Genomic DNA, 25283 nt, shown 5'->3' with positions numbered 1-25283 from the left:
AAGCTGTTATGCAGGAAGCTATGACTTATTCTATTGTATGAATGCCAACAGGTGAACTGTTTTGTTTTTTTTCCTGTTACCTTCTGCCATCAAGTAAAAGACCATGAGGCACAGTTCAGAGGTCGTGGGTTTGATTGCGGCCCCGGCCTTCTGTTTGGAGTTTGCTTGTTCTCCCCATGCCTGTGTGTGTTTTCTCCGGGTACTCCGGTTTCCTCCCACATTCCAAAAACATGCATGGTAGGTTAATTGATCACTCTAAATTGCCCCTAGGTGTGATTGTGAGTGTGTGTGTTTGTTTGTCATTTTGTGCTCTGCGATTGTCTGGCAAGCAGTTCAGGGTGTACCCCGCCTACTGCCTGATGACAGCTGGGATAGGCTCCAGCACGCCCGCGACCCTTGTGAGGACGAGTGGTTAGGATAATGGATGGATGAAAGCAGCGATTTCAATAGTGTGTGTGTGTATTTGTGCGTGTGTGTGTGTGTGTGCGTGCGTGTGCATGTATGTGTGTGTGTGTGTGTGCGCTCAACGCTGGCACTCTGTATTCTGAAGGCCTTGGGCAGATCGCAAACTATTTGGCAAGTTGGCAACATATGAAAGCTGAATTCTGATTGGACCAAAAAAAAAACTCAAATGACTGGACGTTGCACAGCCAAGACACACACTATAAAATGAAGATGGAAGACCGTTGGAAATACAGTAATTGATTACCATTTCATGTAAGTTGTAAATGTATGTCTGAGCTTCTGCTGGTGTTTGGGCCAGCTGAGAACGCCTAGAACTCCCTGACTGCATGCCAGTGGTTGTTAAATGCAACTAAACTTTACTAAGGCAGTGACTCTTTTGAGTAGAACTACAGTAGAGGGAGGCCCGCACTAAAAATCACCACTTCTTAGAGTTTGGGTACATAGATAGTAGAAAAATACATTTCTATTCTTACTTTTACGTATGCATAGAAAAAATATGGTCGAGTAGTAGTAGTATAGTAGGAAAAGGTATGACTCAACATGAAGCCGGTGAAAGAGCATGTAGTAGGAGAGTAGGAAAGCTGCTCTGATGGCAAATACAAAAGAAGGGAAAGACCAGCTCTAATGTGAGGCAGTTGTTGGGAGAAAATCTGGGAGGTCCTGGCTATGGTGGGAAGAAAATAGACTAAAATCCAAAACAGAAGGTTGAAGAAGTCCCAACAAAACATGAAAAGCTGAAAAGAGTTGGTGAAAATAGTCAAGCATGTCAACCTTTCCATCTTCATTCTCCTCATGTTGGCCATAGAACATCGTTGCTATAGAAAAATATTCTAAAGCTATTTTTTTTAATTGACCATAAAAGGCCTTTGGATTTGTTGGCTGTTTTGCATTTTTTCCGTCCCATGGAGGAACAAAATTTCTTTTCCCATTTGACACAGCTCACAATAACATGCCAATCCTAAAAATAACAATTATGTTTCCCGGTTTCACTGTTATCTTTAATTTATGTTAATATCAATGGCCTTATCCTTTAAAGCCAACTTCAATGTCTTCCCTGTTTTGGTGAATGATGTCCAAAGTCGAGATAGCCCTGACTCAATTTAACATTATTTAAAAACACACACATGACCTGTACATATATATTGTTCTAATGTCCACATGTTGTTCTCTCATACTGAAGCCACGTGACATGACAGAAGCTGTTAATGCTAAGCCACTTGACACACTGAACACCATAAATGTTTTTTTGTTGTTATTAACAGCAAAGTAAATAAGTACTTCCTCTAAACCAGGAATTACCATCATGGTCCGAGTGTGTACCAGTAGCTCACCCGTGATAGGATGATTGCGATTTGCCAGGAATATTGTAGATGTGATCATTTGAAAATGTGCACATTTGTAGAGATTTATAGAAATAGAAAATTGCTAATTGATCATGATCTGTTTTCTACCCTGTTTAATTATTAATTGTGATGAATCATTAACATTATCAGTGTCTTCACAGTGGTGATTATCATTATCAACAGAATCAAATGAATTATGATCAAATGCGATACATTCGAAGTGTGTCTCAAATTGGATGCCCACCTAATAGCTTTCTTTCAAAAAGGTCAGACACCTGCTCTGAACCATATGTTATGATACTCTGTCTGGGTTATGATACTGTGTATGGGTTTGGGTCATTCCCTCTTTTATGTTGCTAGTCGCTTTGTCCTTTATTTGGTCACAAAGTGTTGGGTGTGTTATTCCGGTATGTAAGCTGGAGTTACTCACTTACACGTCAGAACGTTTTGCCTTCCATGCCTTATGCCTTACTCTGAATTTTTGCATATAAAGAATTTTACTTTTCCATTTTTGTCTCCTGTCTGCTTTTGGGTCCAATTCCTGCTCCATCCGTGACAGTACGTTCTGACCAGTCAGGGACTCAGCAGACTCAAATGACGCATTCCAACAAGCCTTGAGGGCACAGGGTGCTCTGCTCGGCGCACATGATACCCTCCTGAGGGGGGTTATGGACTCTATTCCGAACCTTTCCACGACCGTCAACTCAATGGCCGCTCAGTTGACATCCAGCGCTCAACTAAGGATTTCATCACCTACTCCGGCTCAGCCTCACACCTCCAACAAGGGAGCGATGGACTCACCGACTAATGCAGTGTCTTCTCACCGGGATCCCAACCTTACCTCACCTGAACATTACTCAGGAAAGGTAGGAGCTTGTGGCATATTCCTGTTGAAATGTTCCTTGGTTTTTGAGCGACAACCTAGCGCATATTCGGACGATCGCGCCAAGATGGCCTGTGTGGTTAACTTGCTTCAGGGAAGAGCAGGGCAGTGGGCCCATTCCTTGTGGGAGTAGAGACACTGGAATAATTTGCTTCTTTTTCTGAGGAGATGCGCAGAGTCTTTGATCAGCCCTTCATTAATCAGTCAGCAGGCAAATGGCTGATGTCATTAAAGCAGGGCTCTCAGTCAGCTGCAGATTATGCCATCGAGTTCAGGATTTTAGCCTCTGAAAGTGGATGGAATGAGGCTGGACAAAAAACAGCTTTTGTATGTGGATTGTCCGAGGAGCTTCAAGATCAGCTGTCTACTTGGGATGAGCCAGAGTCTCTTGAGCAGCGAATATCCTTAGCGATTCGGATTGACAATCGCATCAGAGAACGCCGTCGGAGTGCGAGACCTGCCCACCCTTTCTCTTCACCTGCTCTCCAATTCATCGTCGAAGTGGATGTTTCTAAATTTGAAGTTGTCCCCCACCGAGATAAACTATGATGTTGGTAATCGTGAATTGTTGGCTGTGGTGGCTGCACTTCAGGAGTGGAGACATTGGCTGGAGGGAGCTAAGACCCCCTTTCTGATACTAACAGATCACAAGAACCTCACGTATCTGCAATCTGCCAAGCGCCTGAATTCCCGGCAGGCTCGTTGGGCCTTGTTCCTAGCACGCTATAATTTCTCTATCCTATCGTCCAGGCTCCCGTAATGTTAAACCCGATGCTCTGTCTTGTATGCATGATCCACCTTCAGACAGGCAAGTTCTGGGGACCATTCTCCCCTCTTCATGCTTCATTGGTGCGGCTGTGTGGGACATTGAGCGGGCGGTCGTGGAGGCTCAACAACAGCAACCAGATCCTGGCTCTGGCCCTGAGGATCGGCTCTTTGTCCCAGATTCTGTCCGCTCTCACTTCCTGGAATGGGGACAGTCCTCCAAGCTAGCTTGTCCTCCTGGGGTGAATCGAACTCTCCAGTTCCTGCGGCAACGCTTCTGGTGGCCCCGAATGATCCAAGATGTCAGGGACTTTGGCGCGGCTTGTGTCGTCTGCTCTCGAGGGAAGTCCTCTCACCATCGCCCCATGGGTCTCCGTCAACCTCTGCCCATCCCCAGTCGTCTCTGGTCTGCCACCCTCCGATGGAAACACGGTCATATTGACCGTAGTTGACCGATTCTCCAAGATGGTTCACTTCATTCCACTGCCTAAACTTCCCTCCGCCCTTGAGACTGCAGACATCTTAGCAAACCACGTCTTCAAGCTTCATGGCATCCCCATTGACATTGTTTATGACCGGGGTCCCCAGTTCATATCCCAGGTGTGGCAGGCTTTCTGCAGAGCTCTGGGGGCCTCCTCTAGCCTGTCTTCTGGTCAGACCAATAGACAGTCAGAGAGAGTCAATCAGGACCTGGAGTCAGCCCTTCGATGTGTCTCGGCCCGTCATCCAGCCTCCTGGAGCCTACACCTTCCATGGGTCGAGTATGCCCACAATTCCGGGTGTGTGTGGGGGATATCTACTGTTATGATACTGTGTCTGGGTTATGATACTGTGTATGGGTTTGGGTCATTCCCTCTTTTATGTTGCTAGTCGCTTTGTCCTTTATTTGGTCACAAAGTGTTGGGTGTGTTATTCCGGTATGTAAACTGGTGTTACTCACTTACACGTTGTCAGAACGTTTTGCCTTTCATGCCCTGCTATGACTTTGAATTTTTGCATATAAAGAATTTTACTTTTCCATGTTTGTCTCCTGTCTGCTTTTGGGTCCAATTCCTGCTCCATCCGTGATGCCATAACTAATAAAGCTATCGTTGATTTGTCTCTTCTAAAAAGAGAATATGCAGTTCTTGTAGCTGTATTGGCAAACAAGGCTACTAAGCTGCACAATCATTCTTCTGAGTAAAGTCAAGCATATGCTTTTTCTTAATGCAGTGTCCTTATTCTCAGTAGTGACCATCTGACAGGAACATGGGTTATGAGTTATTACTATTACTCTGAGATTCCAAATATAAAAACATGAAAACAGCACCCATCTTGAGGTGTTTAACACGTGGTGAACATCATACTTGCCGGAAAACATCTGCCAACGCTGAAAGGGAATATAGAGCTTTGTAGTTTTATTTGGTGTCCATACTCAAAATACTACAGGCAAACAGAAAAGTCTTGACCACATTCTATGCATTGTATAAGTATAATCCATTCAAACTGCACTGTATGTTTTTTTCCTCCCCCAGGAATCAGTGCTTATAATCCATTTCACGTTACTGTTATTATCCCTTTGTAGTGGTAAAGGAATTCAGGAGGGGATCTCCAAAGGGGGATTGAGTAGCACACACAGCGCATGTAAGCACATCTGCATACAATACAGAAAAAATAAACAAGATTAATGTAGCACATAAACTGCCCACTTCATATTTACACAAACAGAGCTTACTTATTTAAATCATCCTTTATGATAAATGCACTTGTACATTATCCCCGTTAAGAACATGTTAAGGTGTAACGATTGGGCTTTGAGCAACAATGTGCAAATAATTGGTACACTTAGAGATCGCACTGTGAAATCTTAAACAGCCAAAGAAATGTTTCATTCAAGGACACCACATTCCCACACATTGTTTTCATAGCTAAGAACTTGCTGAGACTACCAATGATTGCCAAGAATATGCTGGATCTTAAGCACTTGTATCACATCAAAGGCAGAAAGTGTTATTATTGTTAGTTCAAACACTTTTAACAGGTGAATAATACTTTACAAGCCTGGGAGATACAGTTTACAAAATATCTTTAGGAAATAAAGGAACCTTGTCGGAATGAAGGTATAGTCAAGGTACAATTATTGATGATCTTCTGTTTTTACATATAAGTGAACATTGAAATTAACCACAGAACATGTTTATCATTGAGTTTGAAAATTTCATTAAACATAGCCATTGAACAAACTTTAAACATGAAATATTATGCAACATTGACTGGATTAAAGTCCTTGGAAACTGCTGGCAGGTAGGCCATGACTCTCAGCTTCAAATGCCTGTTTTACCTTTCTATAAACTGAACATTCAACATGGAAATGAAATGTAAAAAAGAAAGTATTGCGTGATCATGAAACTTAAACCGGTCCTGAAATGCTGACATAGTTCCAACTACAACAACAGCTGGAAGATCCAATTATAACTACTCAGACAAATCAGAAAAACACATAAACTCATAAACCAAATGGCAATTCTGTCATATGGAAACCAATTAGCCAGGGGGGCATTTTTCATTGGACCATTCTTTGCATATCTCATGTGACACCTAACCCCCAAATGGCTGAGACATGTTGCCATGTTTGCTAATACTAGCTGTCGTTTAAAGTTACAGTATTTTAAAACATAACATGACTGAGGTATGTCAAGATGCCAAAAACTCTTCTCTAACAAGTCCATATATATCACTGCTGGAATTTTCTTGAAAATGCTTGTTTCAAAATATATGAAGTTACTATTTTTTACTTTAGGTTGTACAAAATTGTTGATTGGCACTCGTGTCAGCTCAAAATGTGCTATTCTCAGGCAGGACACGAACCCGATCATATAAAGGAAGAAAAGTATCCTTGAATACAAATGTTCTCCTGTAAAATACAACTATTGAAAAAAACGATTTAAAAAAAAATCATTTTTACAAGCATTTTTTGTGATATTCTTTCCATGGAAACAATTCTCAAAACTTCCTGCTTTACAGGTTTATCAGCCCTTTCGAGCCCAACAACGTGTCGTTTATAAGATTTGCAAGAAACTACCATACCCGTTGAAAAACAACCAATCGTCGACAGAAGGCATAACTGACAAAGTGTTATTTGCCATGGACTTGCGGACAAACTCATAGCGGCAAAGCCATAGGTAAGAACACTCTTTGAACTCACCACACTGCTTTGCCTTTGGTTAAACCCATGTCACATGGTTTATGGATGCAATGTCGTCAACCTGGGTCCCCAGTCCTGGCATTGCCTCGTGTTAGCCTTGGTCAGTTTTTGGACTTTCAGTAGATTTTGCGTAAAACGGCTTTAGGCTGTTCCACTCATCCTAGACATGGCATCTAGATGTATTGTTTCCCCAAAGACAAAACCTGTGGAAGGTACACTCATGAATTAAATATGAATAATAATCTAGCATCATTACTTTCAACAGATAAATGTCAATTCATGTATTTTATTTTGTACTTTAAAAAATATATATATTGTTGCCCTTTTTAGGAGCGCTTGCTGGAACTGTGGTGGAATATCCATATATGTAATTAAAAAAAAAACAACAACAATTACACCACTACATTTGCCAACTGAGCTCAAGTTGCATGATATTCATCCTGCAATTTTTGTGACTCTTGAGGCATACTTATCCAATGCTGGGCTCTCAGCTGTTTCTTATCCAAGCTTTGGGTCACCTTTTGAACAGCAAAGAAAGAAAAAATGGGTACACAAAAAGTAACATGCAGGCCAAGTTACTAGTATCCATAGGCAAAATGGACACAAACGAAACAAGGATATTTTTAGAGTAGCAAATCATGTCATTATGTTTGGGAAATATAATGCAACTTAGAGGGATCCTATAAAAACCACATGACTGTGCAGTAAAAAAAACAACAGTAACATGACTTCAAGGCTTTGTTCTTTCCTGAAACTGAATTACCATTGACCACTTATAAGGCCACTTGGTGTACCATGTATTGATCAACAGCAAAAGTGAAGCAATGTAAGTGGTACAGGAAAATGATGCATGGACAAAGCCAATGATGGGAAATGATGCATGGACGAATCCATTGATTAAAGTCAACCCCCCAAAATTATTTACAATATTATGTTCTATGTAACTCTAATAGTCTAAAAACGGCATTCTAACTAATATTACGTTTGTGTAAAGTAAAATCCACCCGTTTTTCTCCATCTCAGGGGCCAACTATAATGCCACTTTCTGTCAACTGAAAATGACATCACAATTGTTCAGGTAACAACCAATCATGGCTCAACAGTGTTCTGAAGCTGAGCCATGTTGCCACTTTCTGTCAACTGAAAATGACATCACAATTGCTCAGGTAACAACCAATCATGGCTCAATAGTATTCTGAAGCTGAGCCATGTTGCCACTTTCTGTCAACTGAAAATGACATCACAATTGCTCAGGTAACAACCAATCATGGCTCAACAGTGTTCTGAAGCTGAGCCATGATTAGTTGTTACCTGAGCAATTGTGAAAGTGGCAACATGGTTGGCCCCTGAGATGGAGAAAAACGGGTGGATTTTACTGCATACGGTAACTCATGGCTTGGCTTCAGAACACTGTTGAACCACGTTTGGTTGTTACCTGAGCAATTGTGATGTCATTTTTAGTTGACAGAAAGTGGCAACATGACCACCCTCTGAGATGGATTAAAAAAAACAGTGGATTTTGCTGCTTAACTCCATCCATCCATCCATCCATTATCTGTACCGCTTCTCCTCACAAGGGTCGCGGGGCGTGCTGGAGCCTATCCCAGCTGTCTTTGGGCAGTAGGCGGGGGACACCCTGAACAGGTTGCCAGCCAATCGCAGGGCACGCTGCTTAACTCATATTCCACAAATGCAATATCAAACAGAATGCCATGCTTAGACTAGTGGAGGCACATCGAACATATTACTGTCAAGAATTTTGGGGGGTTGCATCAAATTGATCAGAAACAAAACAAAAAAGGTGTGCTTCTTTAAAAAAACGAAAAAACTAATGTCTTTTTTTCCCTGGTTACAGAACACAGGGAGTATTGTGTTCCTGGAAAAATAGCATTGATTTATTCAAGGAAAAAGCCAATAACTTCTCATTTGCACCCATATAACAACTTCAGCTTTAATCACATTTCAAGTGAGCAACTATATTATAAGTTTCACAAAAACATTCCACAAATCCTACATAAGGTACATTTGTTGACGACAATTATATATAGACATACTCTGAGTCCTAATCAATGAACCAATTAGGCCTTTGGGAATATTAAATGAACATCTGGCTATGACATTCTCAAGAATACTACACCTTTACATGTTTCACCCTGTGTACAAAGTCCCTAAACGTATACTCGGATGAGTTTGGTAATGAAAAACCCCATCAAACACATTTAGGTTAAATTAGAACAGAGATTCTGAGCCCGTTGGCCTGTCTCTGGTCCAACGTCAGTGTTGTATTGACCTCACTCTTCTGGATCAATGGACACAAATTCTCACATTTGGTAAATGTGACTCAATGACTGGAAGGTGTTACAGATGCAAAGGGGCAACCAACTCTACTTTTACTTCCTGTGCGTATAATTACCAAGATTCTTCTGAGTCCACTCTGAGGGATAAAAAGAAAACAACTACAGTATGTTTTTTTTATAATCTTACAACATCAATGATGTGACAAATATACTATATTTCCTACTGTATTTACAAAGATGGATGCTGAACAGAAAATTCAGGCTCAACAACCCTTATGCAAATGTTTGTCAAGTGTTCTTGTTACAAGTTTTCCTTGAGCCATTTCACGTAGTTGTCCATCATGCGGTGAGCAATAAGGAAGTCCATCGGCCACACTGTGAACATCATGGCTCCGTGAAATCCCGAGTCGTAGTGTTCGTGCGTCACTTCCACGCCAGCGGCACGGAGACGCGTGACATACATGAGCCCGTCATCTCGAAGGACGTCGTACTCGCATGTCAGGATGTAGGCTTTTGGTAGAGAGTGCAAGGCTGCGTCCGGAACCAGCAGAGGGGATGCCCTCGGGTCAGCTAAAGATCGAGACGGTCCACCGGTTCCTAACGACTTCCCTGCCTCTCCCTGCGCCACGGCGGGGGCACTGTAATTGTATTTTCGGTGATACTTTTCAGGCAGGAAGGCGCTCCAGTTGACGAACTTCAGCAGGCTGGAAGACTCAGGGTTGTTGTGGGCATTGGCCATCATAGCTCTGAAAAATGCCTTGTCGCTAGTGAAGTACTCACTCCAAAATCGTACCATAAGGGTACGTGGCAATATGGGCATGTCTTGATTTTGCTGATAAGATGGTGTGTTGAGGTCCAGTGCCTGAAGCACAGGGTAGATGAGGGCTTGGGCTTTCAACTGAACCTTTTGTGTCGGATCCTTCAGTAACTGGAAAGAGTTGGAAAAAGAGAGAAAAATAAGGGCTGGTATCTTATTGAAATCACCAACAGCATCTGATGATATAAATGCCTTACTTCACCTCACCCCTTGTTTATTTGCAGTACAGTGTTTTCACATCACCAGTTATTAAAAGCCAACATAATCCATGAATCCCTGAGCCAAAACCAACATGCTTGTCACTATGCCGTTCACACATATGACCTCCAAGAAGCATTTTAGAGAACTCCAAAGTTGACTATAGAGATAGCAGAACGTGAATGAACATGACTGCTCAAAAATAAAAGTTAACCACCTGTGTAAAAGTATACAGGTATGGCACGCACTTAAGAATTGATTTGTGAAGCATGGTGTCAGATTTTGCTTTGCTTTGAAGTTAAACTTACAGTACTCCCTCATCATCAATTCGCCTTCATTATGTGAAGCAACAAATAAAGATTTCCAGAGATGGGCATTCCATCCTAGAGACGGAACGGTCTGTCCGTCCGTCCCGGACAGACACCCATTTTGGGGAAGGAAGACGGAGGACAAGATTTTTTTTCTCAAAAGGACGGACTAAGCAAGAACGGAAGTTGGTTTTCGTCTCTTTTATGAAGACTGTGGGACAATTACGGAAGGCTGCCCAGGTTGCAGACAGAGGACCGACAAAATAGTGTAAAGTGCCCATCTGAAGATTTCATGTACCTGTTGGGACACAGCGGCTGCCAGGTTCCCCCCAGCACTATCCCCGGACACTGCAATTCGTCCTGGGTCCACAGAATACTGGGTGAGCACCTCAATTTGGAGAAAGTGCTTGACAACACGATAGACATCCTCATACGGAACAGGGAAGTGGTGAGCAGGGGCAAGGCGGTACCTGTAAGGATGGAAAAGCAGGCTGAATGTTGAAGAAAGTAACTTCATTAATTGTTTCTATCATAGCCAAGTACTTTCTATTAAATGTATTCCTCCCCCATCTTCCGGGCTCATGTAAGTTCACAGCTCCAACTCAAATGACCCCACAAACTCCTGTGAGAAAGCCGATCCAAAGGTTCAAACCAGTTCCCACATTACTGAAGTTGTAAGCGTTCCATTCGGGAAAATGATGTCAGCCTTTCATTTTGTTACATCAATAAGTTCTTCATTCTTTAAAACTTCAAGCAACACACATGAATGACCTTCAAATTTTGACATTTTGGAATGAGCCACAGAACTGTTCCTCATTAGAGAAATTATGAATTTGGAAGTGTAGAGTGTCTGCATTTATACAGAAATATCAGCGACAGTTCATAATGGAACAATTATTATTATTATTTTATCTTTTTATCCAATCGTACAGTTTTTTAGTTCTTAGCTTCTTTTATTGTTTTGCCTTTTAGCTTCATTGTTTTCTGCTGTTTTTAGTTGTTTTTTTTTTTTTTTAGCTTTTAGTTCCAGTGTTTCCTCATCGCACTGAGATGGCCTCCACGCTGGGAGGTGTAGCTGGCCTTCCCATGGGGGGCGTCCAACTGGAATTTCCTTAGGCCCGGGTGACATCTGCACAATGTGTAGGGTCTACCCCGGTTAATCTGGGCCGGGGGTCTCTGTGATGGTGGCGCTCGCTGTGGCCGTGGACTGTCATTCCTCTCAGCGTAGATGAGCTCCCCTTGTGTACTCTTTCCTCATACGGTTTCTCAGTGCCTTGTCATGTCTTCTTTAGCATAGTTTATCAGGTTGTGTGTATGTGTGTCTGAGTGCAGTTGTGCTTGTGGCTCTGTGTCTTTGTTTGTCTATGTTGGGAGGTAGCGGGTCTTCTTTTTATGTTGTATTTTGGATGTATTTATTGCACAGCACTTTGGGTTGCATTTGTTTGTATGAAAAGTGCTATGTAAATAAAATTTGATTTATTGATTGAATTAGATATTTGATACCGAGTACCGTAATGATGATAATCATCAGAAAAGGCAAAAGCTACTGTATATGTGGCAAGTATCACAATGCAAATAGTGCGCACCAATGAAAGGTCAAAGCTTGTACAGGGAAAGTCCGGCTAGACCAAAATGAAAACCGTTTAGCCTCACTCTGCTGCATCCACACTTCCATTCAGCTTGTGACTAACGAGACAAGACAGGCACACACTGTGTGACAACAACACGTTTTTGGAGAAATAAGACTGAGGCAAAAGGCTGAAATCTCCACTTTATATATTAAAATGTACTGAACAGCACATTCAATGTGCCAACTTGTTTGAACAACGACAATCAATGTACTTAACTATGAAGTGTGAAACCTAAAGAAAATTGGCTTTATATTATAGTACCTGTATAATTACTGGACATTCGGAACACACGGTATACACATAATATTCACTAACTAGCATGCCATAAATTTGGACTCTACTGTCTAGTCACAATGGTTGATGATGTCATTGTATTTGCCTCAGTGGAAAAATGGCTGCAAGCACATCAGTCCACAGAGCTAGAAGAGCTGCTAGTACTGTTTTATATAACCAAATCCTCCTTGCTTTACCCACTGTTCGGAACTACTGTGGGAATGTTCAACTCTACATTATCTTGCCACACAATAGCAAGCTATGAGGTGCGGTTTGATAGCTAGTACAGTCAAACAATGTCCTTCCATGGTACAGAGCCGCTCCTCTCAGTCATTAACCATCACCTTCATTGCAGAAAGAAGCAACACAAGTATTGTTATTGCTACAGGAGGATACGACACACCAGGCGGAAATGGTGAAGCCACGCTAACCGCTAATCTATCGTGAAATGTAGTCTCGAAACACCAGAATAAGTGTTTGGTTATAGAGTACACTTTTCACAGAAGTCTAGTTGCAACTATGTTAAAGTGGAGAGAAACCAACTATAAACAAAAAACTACGGAAAACACGACACATCCAGAAACAAACTGAGATAAAACAGTACATTTGTATTTATTTTTAAATCAATTAAACTTTGCTAAAAGGACTCTATTGCGATATACACAAATACACTAAAGTGATCCAATTTATACTGTGAAATTTAGGTTATATCACCTAGCCCCACTGTGCATACTGTAGTATCTGTGATGGTGGTGTGCCTTTAAGGGGCGTGGCTGAGAGAGTGATTTTAGGAGCTTAGTCAGGTTATCTGAGTGTGAGTTGGTGGTCTACCATCTGAGTGCTCACATTTTGTGTTTGTGTTTGACGGTCCCGTTCAATAAACATCTGAAAGTGCATTGGAGACTGTGACTCTCCTTGCCCACATGCAAGGGCATTATAGTCCCTTAATCTTACAGTTGATACTCGCGGTTTGGCACTCGCAGGTTCGCATATTCGCTGACCTTTTTTTCAATAATTTTTTTCATTATTTCTGGGGGGTTTTGTTTGTTTTTGGGCGATTCTTCCCTCATTTACACCAGCTTTGGAGGGATATTTATATTATAATATAGTGTATTATATATACATACATTTATACAAATACACACACACACACATTTATATATATATATATATATATATATATATATATATATATATATATATATATATATATATATATATATATATATATATATATTGCCGAGAGACAAGAACATACTGAACATACCGAGAGATAAGAACATACTATATATAGCGTGACCCCAAAAAACGGGAACTTTTTAAAAATTTCCAATAAAACCAAGAGTGATGAAGGGGAAATATTTTATTCATACTAATTAAAATCTTTAAATATGCCATTTAAGGAACAATGATGGGACTTTTATTTATTTATTTTTTTAAAGACATCCTGCATCCTAGATAGCATATATATATATATATATATATATATATATATATATATATATATATATATATATATATATATATATACCTATGGTACCACTTTTCTCTACTTACTCTGCAGAGAGAATCACTGCATTCAGCTCAGTGGCTACTTTTCTGGCGAGGAGATCATAAGGACTCATGTCTGTGAAGAGAGACAGAACACAGACTACACTTCAGAGAACAACATAAACCACTGCCGTAACTGACAGTCGCTCACCCCGGCTTGCTGCAAAGAGCTGAACCTGTTAAGTAGTGCTCCTCCAGTGGAAACTCTTAAGGTCAAATACTATCCATTCCAACATTCCAGTCAATGTTACAGTGGTTCCGAATTTTTATTCCCATGGAAAATAATGAAACAGAGCTCTTTTTAGTGCTTGTTTTTTGTCACTTCCAGTGTACACTTTTTTTCTCTCAACATTCCTTGTTGACGCTGATCCTTTTAGTGTAAATAACAAAAACACCAAAGAATAAGAAAATCTCACACAGTTAATTTTATATTCAATTAACTGAACTCTTGTGACATCATACAAAGTACATGATATTAATGGCATTTGAATTTAGAAGTTACATTGAACTTAAGGGATGGGAATTTATCAAATTAGTGATATCTTATTGAAGTGACCAAGACAAGACTAACTATGTAGTGCACTACTTGGCTGCAACCAACAGGGGCGCTGTTGATTTAGTCTATACTAGTTTGACATCTAAAGAAGATTACGTCAGTGACGGGAAGCTTGGCTACATCCTCAAGTCCTTTGCGAAAGAAACTCAGTTTGGGCAGCATTGTTTTAGTTAATACCACATGGGCATCCAAAGAGAAGTGTCAGGAATTTCATCCAATCCTGCAGAAATATTCAAAACAAATTAAAATGACTAATTTCCCCCTTGTAATCATAATGTAGCTCAAATACGTGTATTCAAACACCCAGGACAAACAGATTGCAAGAACAGCATGACATATGTCAAACTGAACGGTGTGTCTTCAGGGTTCTGGATTAGCTAGGCCGGACACCCCTTTGAGGTACCCACCGCTCCAACAGACGGCATGTTATTTTCTCAGGAATTGAAGTAATGTGTTTGACAGCTTTGTAATCATCACATGTTGAAATATCACTACAATGTAAACTGTCCTAAAAAAATAAAATAAAAATAATAATAATAATTTGAGAGTGTGCTCATCTACTTACGAGAGCTCCCCAGGCACCATCCTCCACCGTGCAGGTATATGAGAGCCCTCCTGAGCTCTGTGTCCCCACTTTGCTGCTTGGGTTGGTAAAGGACTACCTCCACCCCGTCGAAATTCTCCACAGTCACAGTGATGTGTTCGTCAGACGCCGGTACAATGCTTTCAATCAGAGTGATGACATACATCACTCCCATGTAGTCCTTCAGTCCTACTAATTCACAGAAGTCCGCCTGCAAGGCAAAATGACATTTGGATCTATTCCTAAATTTAGGCAACCAAACAGCAATGAACATGACAAAAAAGAACACTTTATTTAGAGTTTGAGCATATTACTTTCATGACTGGTTAATACAATCTGCTAAACAGGCTTAATACAACCCTCAAAATTAAATATGTTCCCCATAATCTACAACAGATGAGTTCACTCAGTTTCCTCTTTAATGTTTTTTTTTTTTTTTTTTTTTTTTAAACTAAAATCAGTTTTCAAAAACCTATAATTAAGTATTACTCCCACAATAAAGTACAGTGCATCCATTTATATCCAATTTGTTTGGAAGAAAAGGCTTGTACAAGAATGACGCTTAAGACTACAAGCTACAGAAGGAGAGATTGCATGTTCCTGCAGTCATGTGTTTGGAACAGGAACATCAATTCTTTAGAGTATGCCTCAAATGCAACTGCAATTGATGACTAGGAAGTTGAGGCAGCTGATTTGAGGCTGATCAGGTGGTATGCTACTGTAACCTCGACTTCAGCATGACAACAAATCCAAGCTTTAAATTGTTGTAAAATAAAATTGTTTTAACAAACAATGTTGGCCATTTGATGACATTGGATATAAAACGACACTACAAACTGTGAGAACAATATCACTAATTTCACTAATTTTGATATAAAACATAGATTTAACGTAAGGTTAGTGAATTGTCTAAGCACTGGACATTGAAAAGAATGATCAAACTATGTAGAGGGATTGTGTTGGTGCCACTTGTAAATGCACATTTGGGATTTTTTTTAAATAGAGGATAGCCAATAGAAACCTAGCTATCATACAAGTAGAAAAATATTACAACAATAATCAACCAACAGATTACAGTCAGATCCAAACCCTTCGCAGATTCATTTAGTAACAAATACATTTGGCATTTGAATTCAAAAACAGTCATATTAATAATAACCCCCCCCCCCCCCCAACCCCCGGCAGGGATAAGAAACAGTATACCACATGCAGTTTCCTTAATAGGCTCTATTATTAGAAGGTGTGAGAAGGACTATACTACAAATGGATTAGCATTTGACATAATCTGGTGCAACTGCTATGTATAAACACATCAGCGAAACACAATACAGTGCAATACCTATAAGAACTGATCAACAATGCAGAATCTTTCATGGTTGTATTATGTTAGGAACTAAAATAAAGCATGAATACACTTAATTGACATGGATGTTGATGGTGCAAAAATCGGTACTATATACATTTTTAATTAAAACGCTTTTGCTATTTTTCTACAAAACACAGTCAGAACAACATACAAATACTATTAATTACAATCTCTTATGTACTCAAATTACGGACCTTTACACCTGTAGTTGTGTTCCTACTCACAAGCACACATATATGAAATAGAATAGAAGACATTTTGAATAAAGAACTCAAAAACGTTTACAATTGTGCACTTACTCTTGCACGCCCTGTATAGTTTACATTTCATCCACATGACAGAAATGATAGAAAGATGCTTGAAAGTGTGACTAAAAGCGTAGAAATGCAAACTACTTGCGTGCTTACCAGGTGGCTGAGACTTCTGAAGAAAGTGTTGGTCAGCATGAGTTTCCATCTCTCGTCAATATCCTCGGGAATGGGCTCATAAACATAATAAGCACTGAAGGAGCAGAGAGCTACGAATAAAATGATGCTTCCCAGCCTCATCGTGCAGCGCGCGAGAGACGGCACCAGTCAAGATTATTTACCCACTTACTGCAAGGCGAGGCTCAATCACGCTTAAAAAAAAAAAAAAAAAAAAAAAAAAGAACAAATCAAATCAACTTTTTCCTCTCCCCTCCTTTTTGCGCTTCACGCGCTCGGTGTCATTTAGTGCTTTTCAGCATGCGTGCGTCAGACCTCTCTGTGCGCGTGGAGCCGCCGTTTGAGTGGTCAAGTGGCAGCTAAAAAAAAAAATGAGGAGCGTGCTCACGAGGCAGGAACCGTCCCACCTTGGCCCGGGCCGCGAATTCTTCAGGTGCCTCAGGATCAAATGCAGTTCTTACATTGGGGGTGATCCACAGAACTTGTGAAGAGTCCAAAGTGTTGTAATTAGTGTCACACTAGATCCCGCCTATGGCACGCGCTATGGAGAAAAAAAAAAGAAAATCAATCGGGTAAACAATCGAGTCTCATCATAATGTTTCTCGAGCAACGTTTTTCTTCTTATGTTAAACAGGGGCGTTTATTAAATCTCATGCAGAGGATGACATATATAATTTACAAATATGTTTTATTTGTACAAATATTCTTTTTCCTATGAATATTGCGGTGAAACCTTGCTATTCAAGGGGAGTATAGGCACCAAATAACCATCGACAAAAAAAAAATGGCTGAAATTGTGCAGAGGTGGACATTCCGTCTGACCACGGACTGGTCCGTCTATCCATCACTGGCGGACGCCCGTTTTGCCGACGTTAGACCAGTGTTTCTCAACCTTTAGTGAGCCAAGGCACATATGTTACATCGGAAAAAAATCTCACGGTATAATTTTTGTTTTTATTGTTTTGCCAGGTACTATAACGTACGGAAGAGGATTAGGGCCAGTGGATTCTCAGTTTTATCTCAGAATCCTGATTTTAAAGTCAGAATTGTTCTTTAAAGTGAGAATTCTCACTTTATCCTCAGAATTCTCACTTCGAAGTGAGAATTCTCACTGTATTCTCAGAATTCTGAATTTAAAGTCAGAATTGTTTTTTAAAGTGAGAATTCTCACTTTATTCTCAGAATTCCGATCGGAATTCTGAGAATAAAGTCAGAATTCTCACTTTAAAGTGAGAATTCTGAGAATAAATTCAGAATTCTGAAATAAAAGTGAGAATTTTACCAACCTTATTCAACCCTCGCTATATGGATGGCAGGTGGTGGGATACACCAAAAAGAGAATCATTAGTTTCTCAGGCTGACTAGAAGTAATCCATCCAACATCCATTATCCAAAACGCGTATCTAAAGAATAATAAAGTACCAGTAGCTTGGAATACTGACACAGTTTTACAGAGAAGTTCTTGTGAGTTAAATTTACATTTCTATTTTTATGTTTGGAAAGAGTGGCGTAAGGAGCGTGTGCAACGGTATTTTTCAGGCCCACACTCCATTTCAGTTGTGGCAGAACAACTTGTGGCTGCTTCACCATGCAAATGCACCTGCATAACTCACAATGTCGTGAGCATCTGACACTTCTTATCCGAGAAGACCATTGCTAAACTCACCCCACCTGTCTCGCGGAGAATTTTTCCCTCTTTTTCCCCAAACTCAAGAAGGTGACCAAGGGCACATTTTTTGACAAAAGGAAAACATCGAGATGGCCATGATCAAGATCAGGGAAGAATCTTGTAAAGAGTGCATGAAGGCACGGCAGAAAAGGCAGGCAAAGTGCGTTAGATGGGATTTTTTCCCCCCCTCCCTAATTTCCCCACATTTTTCATGGAAAACGTATACAGTATTGAATGTTTATCAGCATTTAAAAAAAAATTGGGGGGGGCTTCATTTGCTTTTCTTTTGTACACCAATGTATTCAAATGGGCATGTCAATTATTAATTGTCACTATTTGCGGGTTGCCAAGGTACTCTGTGAATAGCGGGGGTCAACTCTCACAAAAACACCAAGTGACAAGCATGCAGCAGAGCTAGATACCTAGCGACCAGAAAGAAATTGCTAACATAAACATTTTACGCTGTACCTATCTAGCCAATAAGAAGGGGCAACAGAAATAGGAGCTAGCAATCAACACTTCCACTCAGTCATTCACCTGGCTTCAGGCTATCGTCTCTCATTAGCTGGAATACTCATTACAACAGACTCCCACAGAGTCTCTGTTTGAAATGACGCTTTCGTCAATGTAAAACGGTGGATGTATTTTCTTTTACCAGCTCTGAACATCAGCAAATGTTGCAAAAAAAAGCCAAAGAAAATATGGTTTAGGGGAAGTCAACCCCCCAATATTATTTGCAATAATATGTTCTATGCACCCTCACTAGTCTAAACATGGCATTCTGATTAAGATTGCGTTTGTGGAATATGAGTTAAGCAGCAAACTCCACCTTTTTTTAGCTCGGGTGGTGGCCATTTTGTCACTTCTATCGACTGAAAATGACATCACAGTTGCTCAGGGCTCAGTTAACGGCCAATCACAGCTCACCTATTTTCTGAAGCTGAGCCATGATTCCACTTTGTTTTCGAAACTATCAGCACATATGCAACTTTTTGTTGATTTATGGGTCATATTATTTCAAAATTCCTGGTAATGGCAGCTTAGAATTTGAAATTAGCCAGTTAAATTGGCAAATGCAGATCGTATGAGGAACTTCAGCTTCCAACTCGCTGCTGTGGTAAGTGGTTGAATAGTAAATGAATTCTCTGAATACAAAACTATACTTCAAAGACACTGAGATGTCCCCCTACTCCTCAACCATCATCCTTCACTACACACTTCTGAGGCGACCACCTCGTTTGGTTGATAAATCTTTCATCAAGCATGTCACGGAGCGTGTGTGGATGTCTTCATCTGTGTTGAGCCATGCTGTGCAATGCCACGTCGACAACGAACACCCTGCTGGGCATGAGGGAAAGTGTGCTCTTGCATTAATTAATATGCACGATTAACTCATATTTTACCGGCATTTTACTAGTTAACCATCACTGGAGCCATATGTAACATCTCAAGAATTACGAAACCCACGGCAAAAGTCCTTCTGCAAGCCTGTTTCAAACTTTTGAATTTGCAGAACTCCCGCAGAGGCGATGCTAAGCAGTATGTCAAGGAGGGGCTACTCTGTTCCAAGTTGAAGGGCCAGAACAGAACATCAGAACATTTTTTTGACATGACAGATGAGAAACAGTTGTGGTTGAAAACTCTGGCTTCGATGAAATACGTTTAAATTATTTCTTAATAAATGACATTTCAAAACAAAAGGCCAAATGAAGTTCTTGGAAAATTATAAAAGTGATATATTGTTTGCAAACACTTGTTATACTTTTCACCTTGACGCCTAGCGTTGGAGCTACTTTTAAATGGCTGTTTATAACCATTTTTTCCCAGCAGTTGGTTGTCACTTAACCTCAGAATTTTAATATAATGGATAGAGTTAATGGAGTCATACAAGAACTTCTCTTGACCACATCTCCCCCACTCCAAAAAAGACTGACGACTGACTGACTAATGTGGTCTTACAAAGTAAAATCCTTTAGGGCTTTCAATTGAGGCCCCACAGTATATTTGAAGCATTTCTCCGTGAGCAAAGCAACTGAATTTGATTTGAAGCCACAGGCTTGAAACATAACCAAACCTGTCCATTAGCAATTAGCCTACCCGAGCCAATGTGGCGTCTTATGCAAGATTCTTTTATGGCACTTGTTGATGATTATACAAACACATAAAGCAATTAACATGCCTACGATGATTTTAACTACAAGCCCAATTCCAATGACGTTGGGGCGTTGTGTTATACATAGATTAAAAACAGAATACATTGATTTGCAAATCATGTTCAACCAACAGTATATTTAATATTAATATTTAATGTTCAAACTGGTAAACGTTATTGTTTTTTAGCAAATAATCACAAACTTTGAATTTTATGGCTGCAACTCCTTTTCTTTTCACAACATTCAGTAAATGTTTGGGAACTGAGGACACCAATTGTTGAAGCTTTGTAGGTGGAACTCTTTAACCATTCTTGCTTGATGTACAGCTTCAGCTATTCAACAGTCTGCTTCATAATGCTCCGCACATTTTCAATGGGAGACAGGTCTGGACTGCAAGCAATCCGCTCTAGTTCCCACACTCTTTTGCTACGAAGCCACACTGTTGCATGACATACAGGATGTGTATTGGCATTGTCTTGTGGAAATAAGCAGGGGCATCCATGAAAAAGACCTTGTTTGGATGGCAGCATATGTTTCTCCAAAAAATTGTATGTACCTTTCAGCATTAATGGTGCCTTTAAAGATGTGTAAGTTACCCATGCCATTGGCACTAACACAGCCCACACACAATCACAGATGCTGGCTTTTGAACTTCGCGTCCATAACAGTCAGGATTATTTCAGGACACGACTTTCACAATTTCCCAAAACAATTTGAAATGTGGACTCATCAGACCACAGACCCTTTTTCAACTTTGCATCAGTCCATCTTACATGAGCTCGGGCCCAGAGATGCCGGCGGCGTTTCTGGGTGTTGTTGATGAATGGCTTTTGCTTTGCATAGTAGTGTTTTAAATTGCGGGTATAGTGCCAAACTGTATTTACTGACATTCGTTTTCTGAAGTGTTCCTGATCCCATATGGTGATATCCTTTAGACATTGATATCATTTTTTGATGCAGTGTCGCCGCAGGGATCGAAGGTCACGGGCACTGAATGTTGTTTTTCGGCCTAGCCGCTTAAATGCAGTAATTTCTCCAGATTCTCTGAACCTTCTGATGTTATCATGGACCGTAGATGATAAAATCAATAAATTCCTTACAATTGTACGTTGAGGAACATTGGCCTTAAACTGTTCAACTATTTTCTCACGTAGTTGTTCACACAGAGGTGAACCTCGCTCCATCTTTTATTGTGGATGACTGAGCAATTCAGGGAAGCTCCTTTCATACCCAATCGGTACCCACCTGTTTCCAGTTAGCCTGTTCACCTATGGGATGTTCCAAACATTTGTCACTTGTACTGCCAAAATATTATACTTTGCGCTTCCCCACTCTCACCGTGTTCCACGCCTTGTCTAGCATTGTTATTGTCTTGCATTTCCCTGACAGACTGCAATTTCATATGTCAGGATCAATAGTAAAAACCTTTTATCAGCATTTGCTATGGATTAAGGAAATAGCATCTTAAACGTTACACAGTCAATGCCCAATGAAATGATTGACATCCACCCATCTTCTAAACCACAAATGTTGTTTACTTACAGTGATTCAGCATGCGTGACTGACTCAACTCTTATAATGTCAGGGAACGTCATGCACCGCTCATTCCTGTGCAAACGGTTTGACATGACAGTACTTTTTTTTTTGTTACTGTTTTTTTACTACAGTACTATTTTTGCTCCCTTTTTTCACAAGCTAAACAAAGACGTAAGACTTTTTCTATGTACACCAAAAGGCAGACTTCACTCAAATATTGTTCACAAATCTTACTGAATCTGTGCTATAGTTAGCACGTCTCCTTTCCAAGATAATCATTCACTTCATAGGTATGCCATATCAAGACGCTGATTAGAAAGCATGGGTGACTCCATTTCACCAATCAGACAGAGTCAGGCAGCCACATCGCTTCACAGTCTTCGTGGGCTCGTCGAAGTAACTCATTTCCATTAAGAATGGCCGAGAAAGTGATGGATACATCAGCATGCAAATCTCAGTTTATACCCCTGGCCTCACATTAAGACAATTTTTACATGAAAGTGTTTGAAAAATACAAGTTTCAAAATAGAGCTGTCAACATTAGCTGTGTCCAAATTCGTAGCCTGCGTCCTCTGAAAGACCCTCGGCAAACTCTTGCTCATGTAGTTTCCGTGGGCCACATAAACCATGGCAACTGGCCAATTTGGACAGGCCTATAGTGACTCTTACTTGACTGTCTTCTACACTGCCTCAAAATGGCGGCAAAGTGCTCGGCTAGTAAAAGAAACAAAGTGGAGAAGAAGTGTGGCGCAGGAGAAGAGCGGGGCAACAGGCTATGAAAGTGTGCTCAGAAGCAGCCTTTGTTCAGGGCCCATCTCCATGGAAACAAAGGCCAGATTTGAAGGCTAGATTCAAAGGCCACATGAGTGTGGACACCATTGTGCGCTCCAGGTGCACTAGGAGTTGGGTCATGTGGCTTTCAAATTTGGCCTGTAAATTTCGACGCAGGATGTGTCTGCCCAAATGTAGAAATTTCAGCCTAGAAAAGCTCGACATCTAACTTGAGAAAGAACGTTGCGGTAAGATGTAGATATATATTTCTATTATATATCGATTGTTGTTTGTTTTCTTGTTTTGGCTGCACATATGCCAACAGTTTTACTGTCATACGTAGCCAAACTGTTAAACTGTTAAATATGGAGCCAAACTGTTAAACATTTGGAGTAAATGTAGGCCAATGTGTCAAACTCAAGGCCCGTGGGCCAAATCTGTCCCGCCACATCATTTTATGTGGCCTGTGAAAGCAAATCATTAAATTGCATGATTCTTGCTAAAATCTGTGCAAAAATTTCAAATTGTCACATGTAATGGATAATAATGTCTGGATATTGCAAGTTTTTGTTGTTGTTAAGAAACCCCTTCTTACAATAACTTGAACAATTGTTGAACAAACTCTTATCATTGACTTCTGATTTCAGAACAAGTTATTCATGAATTTGTCGTGTAACTGCAATACTATGATTAGGAGACAATACCATATTTTTCGGTCGCTCCAGAGTACAAGTCGCACCAGCCATAAAATGCATAATAAATTAGAAAAAAACATATATAAGTCGCACTGGAGTATAAGTCGCATTTTTTGAGGGAATTAATTGTGCTCTTAGTACACGTCATTTCCACCGAGCTACGATGGTAACATTTAGCTAACATTCACACATGTAGCATACAAGAAAGTTACAGTAAGATAACTTTAAACTTACCAAAACGGTTGTAGATCGATTAAATAAGGCTTTTATTTATCCCCGACCGTGTAGAATGTTTCCAAATCTCCAAAAGTATCACTTTATCATACTATTTTAATTACTTATTCATCAAAATGTTATTTAATTATTCATGCATTTTAATAGCTTTTAGGATTTATCTTAATGTTTCTTTATGTGGGTTACAATAAGATGTGAAATGACATACACTATACATGTTATTCTGCGGGCGGCACGGTGGTCGACTGGTTAGCATGTCCACCTCACAGTTCAGAGGTCGTGGGTTCGATCCCGGCTCCCTGTGTGGAGTTTGCATGTTCTCGCCGTGCCTGTGTGGGTTTTCTCCGGGTACTCCAGTTTCCTCTCACATTCCAGAAACATGCATGATAAGTTGATTGGACTCTCTAAATTGCCCCTAGGTGTGAATGTGAGTGCGGATGTTTGTCTCTGTGCCCTGCGATTGGCTGGCAACCAATTCAGGGTGTTCCCCGCCTACTGCCCAAAGACAGCTGGGATAGGCTCCAGCACGCCCCGCGACCCTTGTGAGGATAAGCGGTATCCATAATGGATGAATGGATGTTATTCTGCCCCTTGTAAAGTCAATATGTAATACAGGTTTATATGCAGCCTTAGAACGCTCTCCTGTGGTTGTTTGGTGTATTGTTTGCTGATGTTGAAAAGGAAAGAGATACAATATAATGTGTTAATAATTTCACACATAAGTCGCTCCAGAGTATAAGTCGCACCCCCGGCCAAACTATGAAAAAATCTGCAACTTATAGTCTGGAAAATACGGTACATTTATATGGTTTCATAGTCATAGCGGCTGAACAGCCCTCTGAGGCAAACTGTATCAACAATGTGGCCCACTACAAAAACGAGTTCAACACCCCTTGGCTACTCTAACCACATCTGCTGATATGCAGCCTGACTGACTTAATTATTCAATAAACCTGGTCAACAGGGATTTTCTTCATTCAGTCATTTACATTTTATTAAAGAAAGAAAATGTTTCTTCTGTTATACACTATGCATGTATTGTTGTCGTTTCAAATATCTAGGTCACAGAATATTGCCGCAATCCTGATGTGGTGATGACTATTTGGATGAATAACTTTCCTGTTCATTGATACTTTGCTGTCAACAGAGGACCCATCGTAACAAGCTGAAGGAGTACACTGACTTAACAGAATCACACAGAAAGAAGTTGTCCTTCCTTGATGAGCCTCCTTGAAGAATGCAAAAATAAACATTTATTATTATTATTTTGTATAGTATAACAATTTTATTTTATTATTGTAGTTACAGTCATGGTGGACAATGTCTGAATTTGCACAAATATTTTATTTTATTTTTTTGCTCTAAATAAACATCTAAAGTTACTCACTAGTTACTCAGTACTTGAGTAGTCTATTCACTGAGTGGTTCAGATAATAGATGGACATCTATACTCTTTCACAAGAAATTATTAGGAAGACTGCTTTTTACTTTTATTTGAGTTCTTATTATTCTAAGAGTACTCTTACTTGAGTACATTTATTGGCTACTCTACCCACCTCTGCTGAAATGCAGTGGTCACT

At 40.3% G+C, this 25283-nt stretch overlaps 1 protein-coding gene and 1 long non-coding RNA gene across 4 annotated transcripts in view; one reads left to right on the top strand and one right to left on the bottom strand.

Annotated features, from left to right (window-relative positions):
• The first annotated feature begins 1990 nt into the window (after window positions 1–1990).
• LOC147145102 (uncharacterized) lies at window positions 1991–25163 on the top strand. 2 transcript variants are annotated; one of them, XR_015087437.1, is made up of 3 exons: window positions 2177–2674; window positions 6460–6617; window positions 24851–25163. It is a non-coding gene; the product is annotated as an uncharacterized LOC147145102 (long non-coding RNA). The 2 variants fall into 2 exon arrangements; XR_015087438.1 differs by lacking the exons at window positions 6460–6617; window positions 24851–25163 and adding an exon at window positions 3496–4476 and having other exon boundaries at window positions 1991–2674.
• aadac (arylacetamide deacetylase) overlaps window positions 8566–25283 on the bottom strand; it is a 28335-nt gene continuing 11617 nt past the window's right edge. For both annotated transcript variants that reach the window (XM_086035522.1, XM_086035523.1), the window contains 5 exons: window positions 16628–17186; window positions 14837–15065; window positions 13722–13791; window positions 10559–10730; window positions 8566–9865 (listed from right to left, as the gene is read on the bottom strand). In XM_086035522.1, coding sequence (XP_085891648.1) covers window positions 9239–9865; window positions 10559–10730; window positions 13722–13791; window positions 14837–15065; window positions 16628–16768 — 1239 coding nt within the window. In that variant the 5' untranslated portion in view covers window positions 16769–17186 and the 3' untranslated portion in view covers window positions 8566–9238. The remainder of the gene's footprint in view (window positions 9866–10558; window positions 10731–13721; window positions 13792–14836; window positions 15066–16627; window positions 17187–25283) is intronic.

This window comes from Filicampus tigris, chromosome 7, assembly GCF_054856515.1.
Source record: "Filicampus tigris isolate MCC_2025a chromosome 7, RoL_Ftig_1.0, whole genome shotgun sequence".
Taxonomy (NCBI): domain Eukaryota; kingdom Metazoa; phylum Chordata; class Actinopteri; order Syngnathiformes; family Syngnathidae; genus Filicampus; species Filicampus tigris.
Note: the sequence above shows the minus strand (reverse complement) of the source record. Positions and strands in the feature narration are given on the sequence as shown.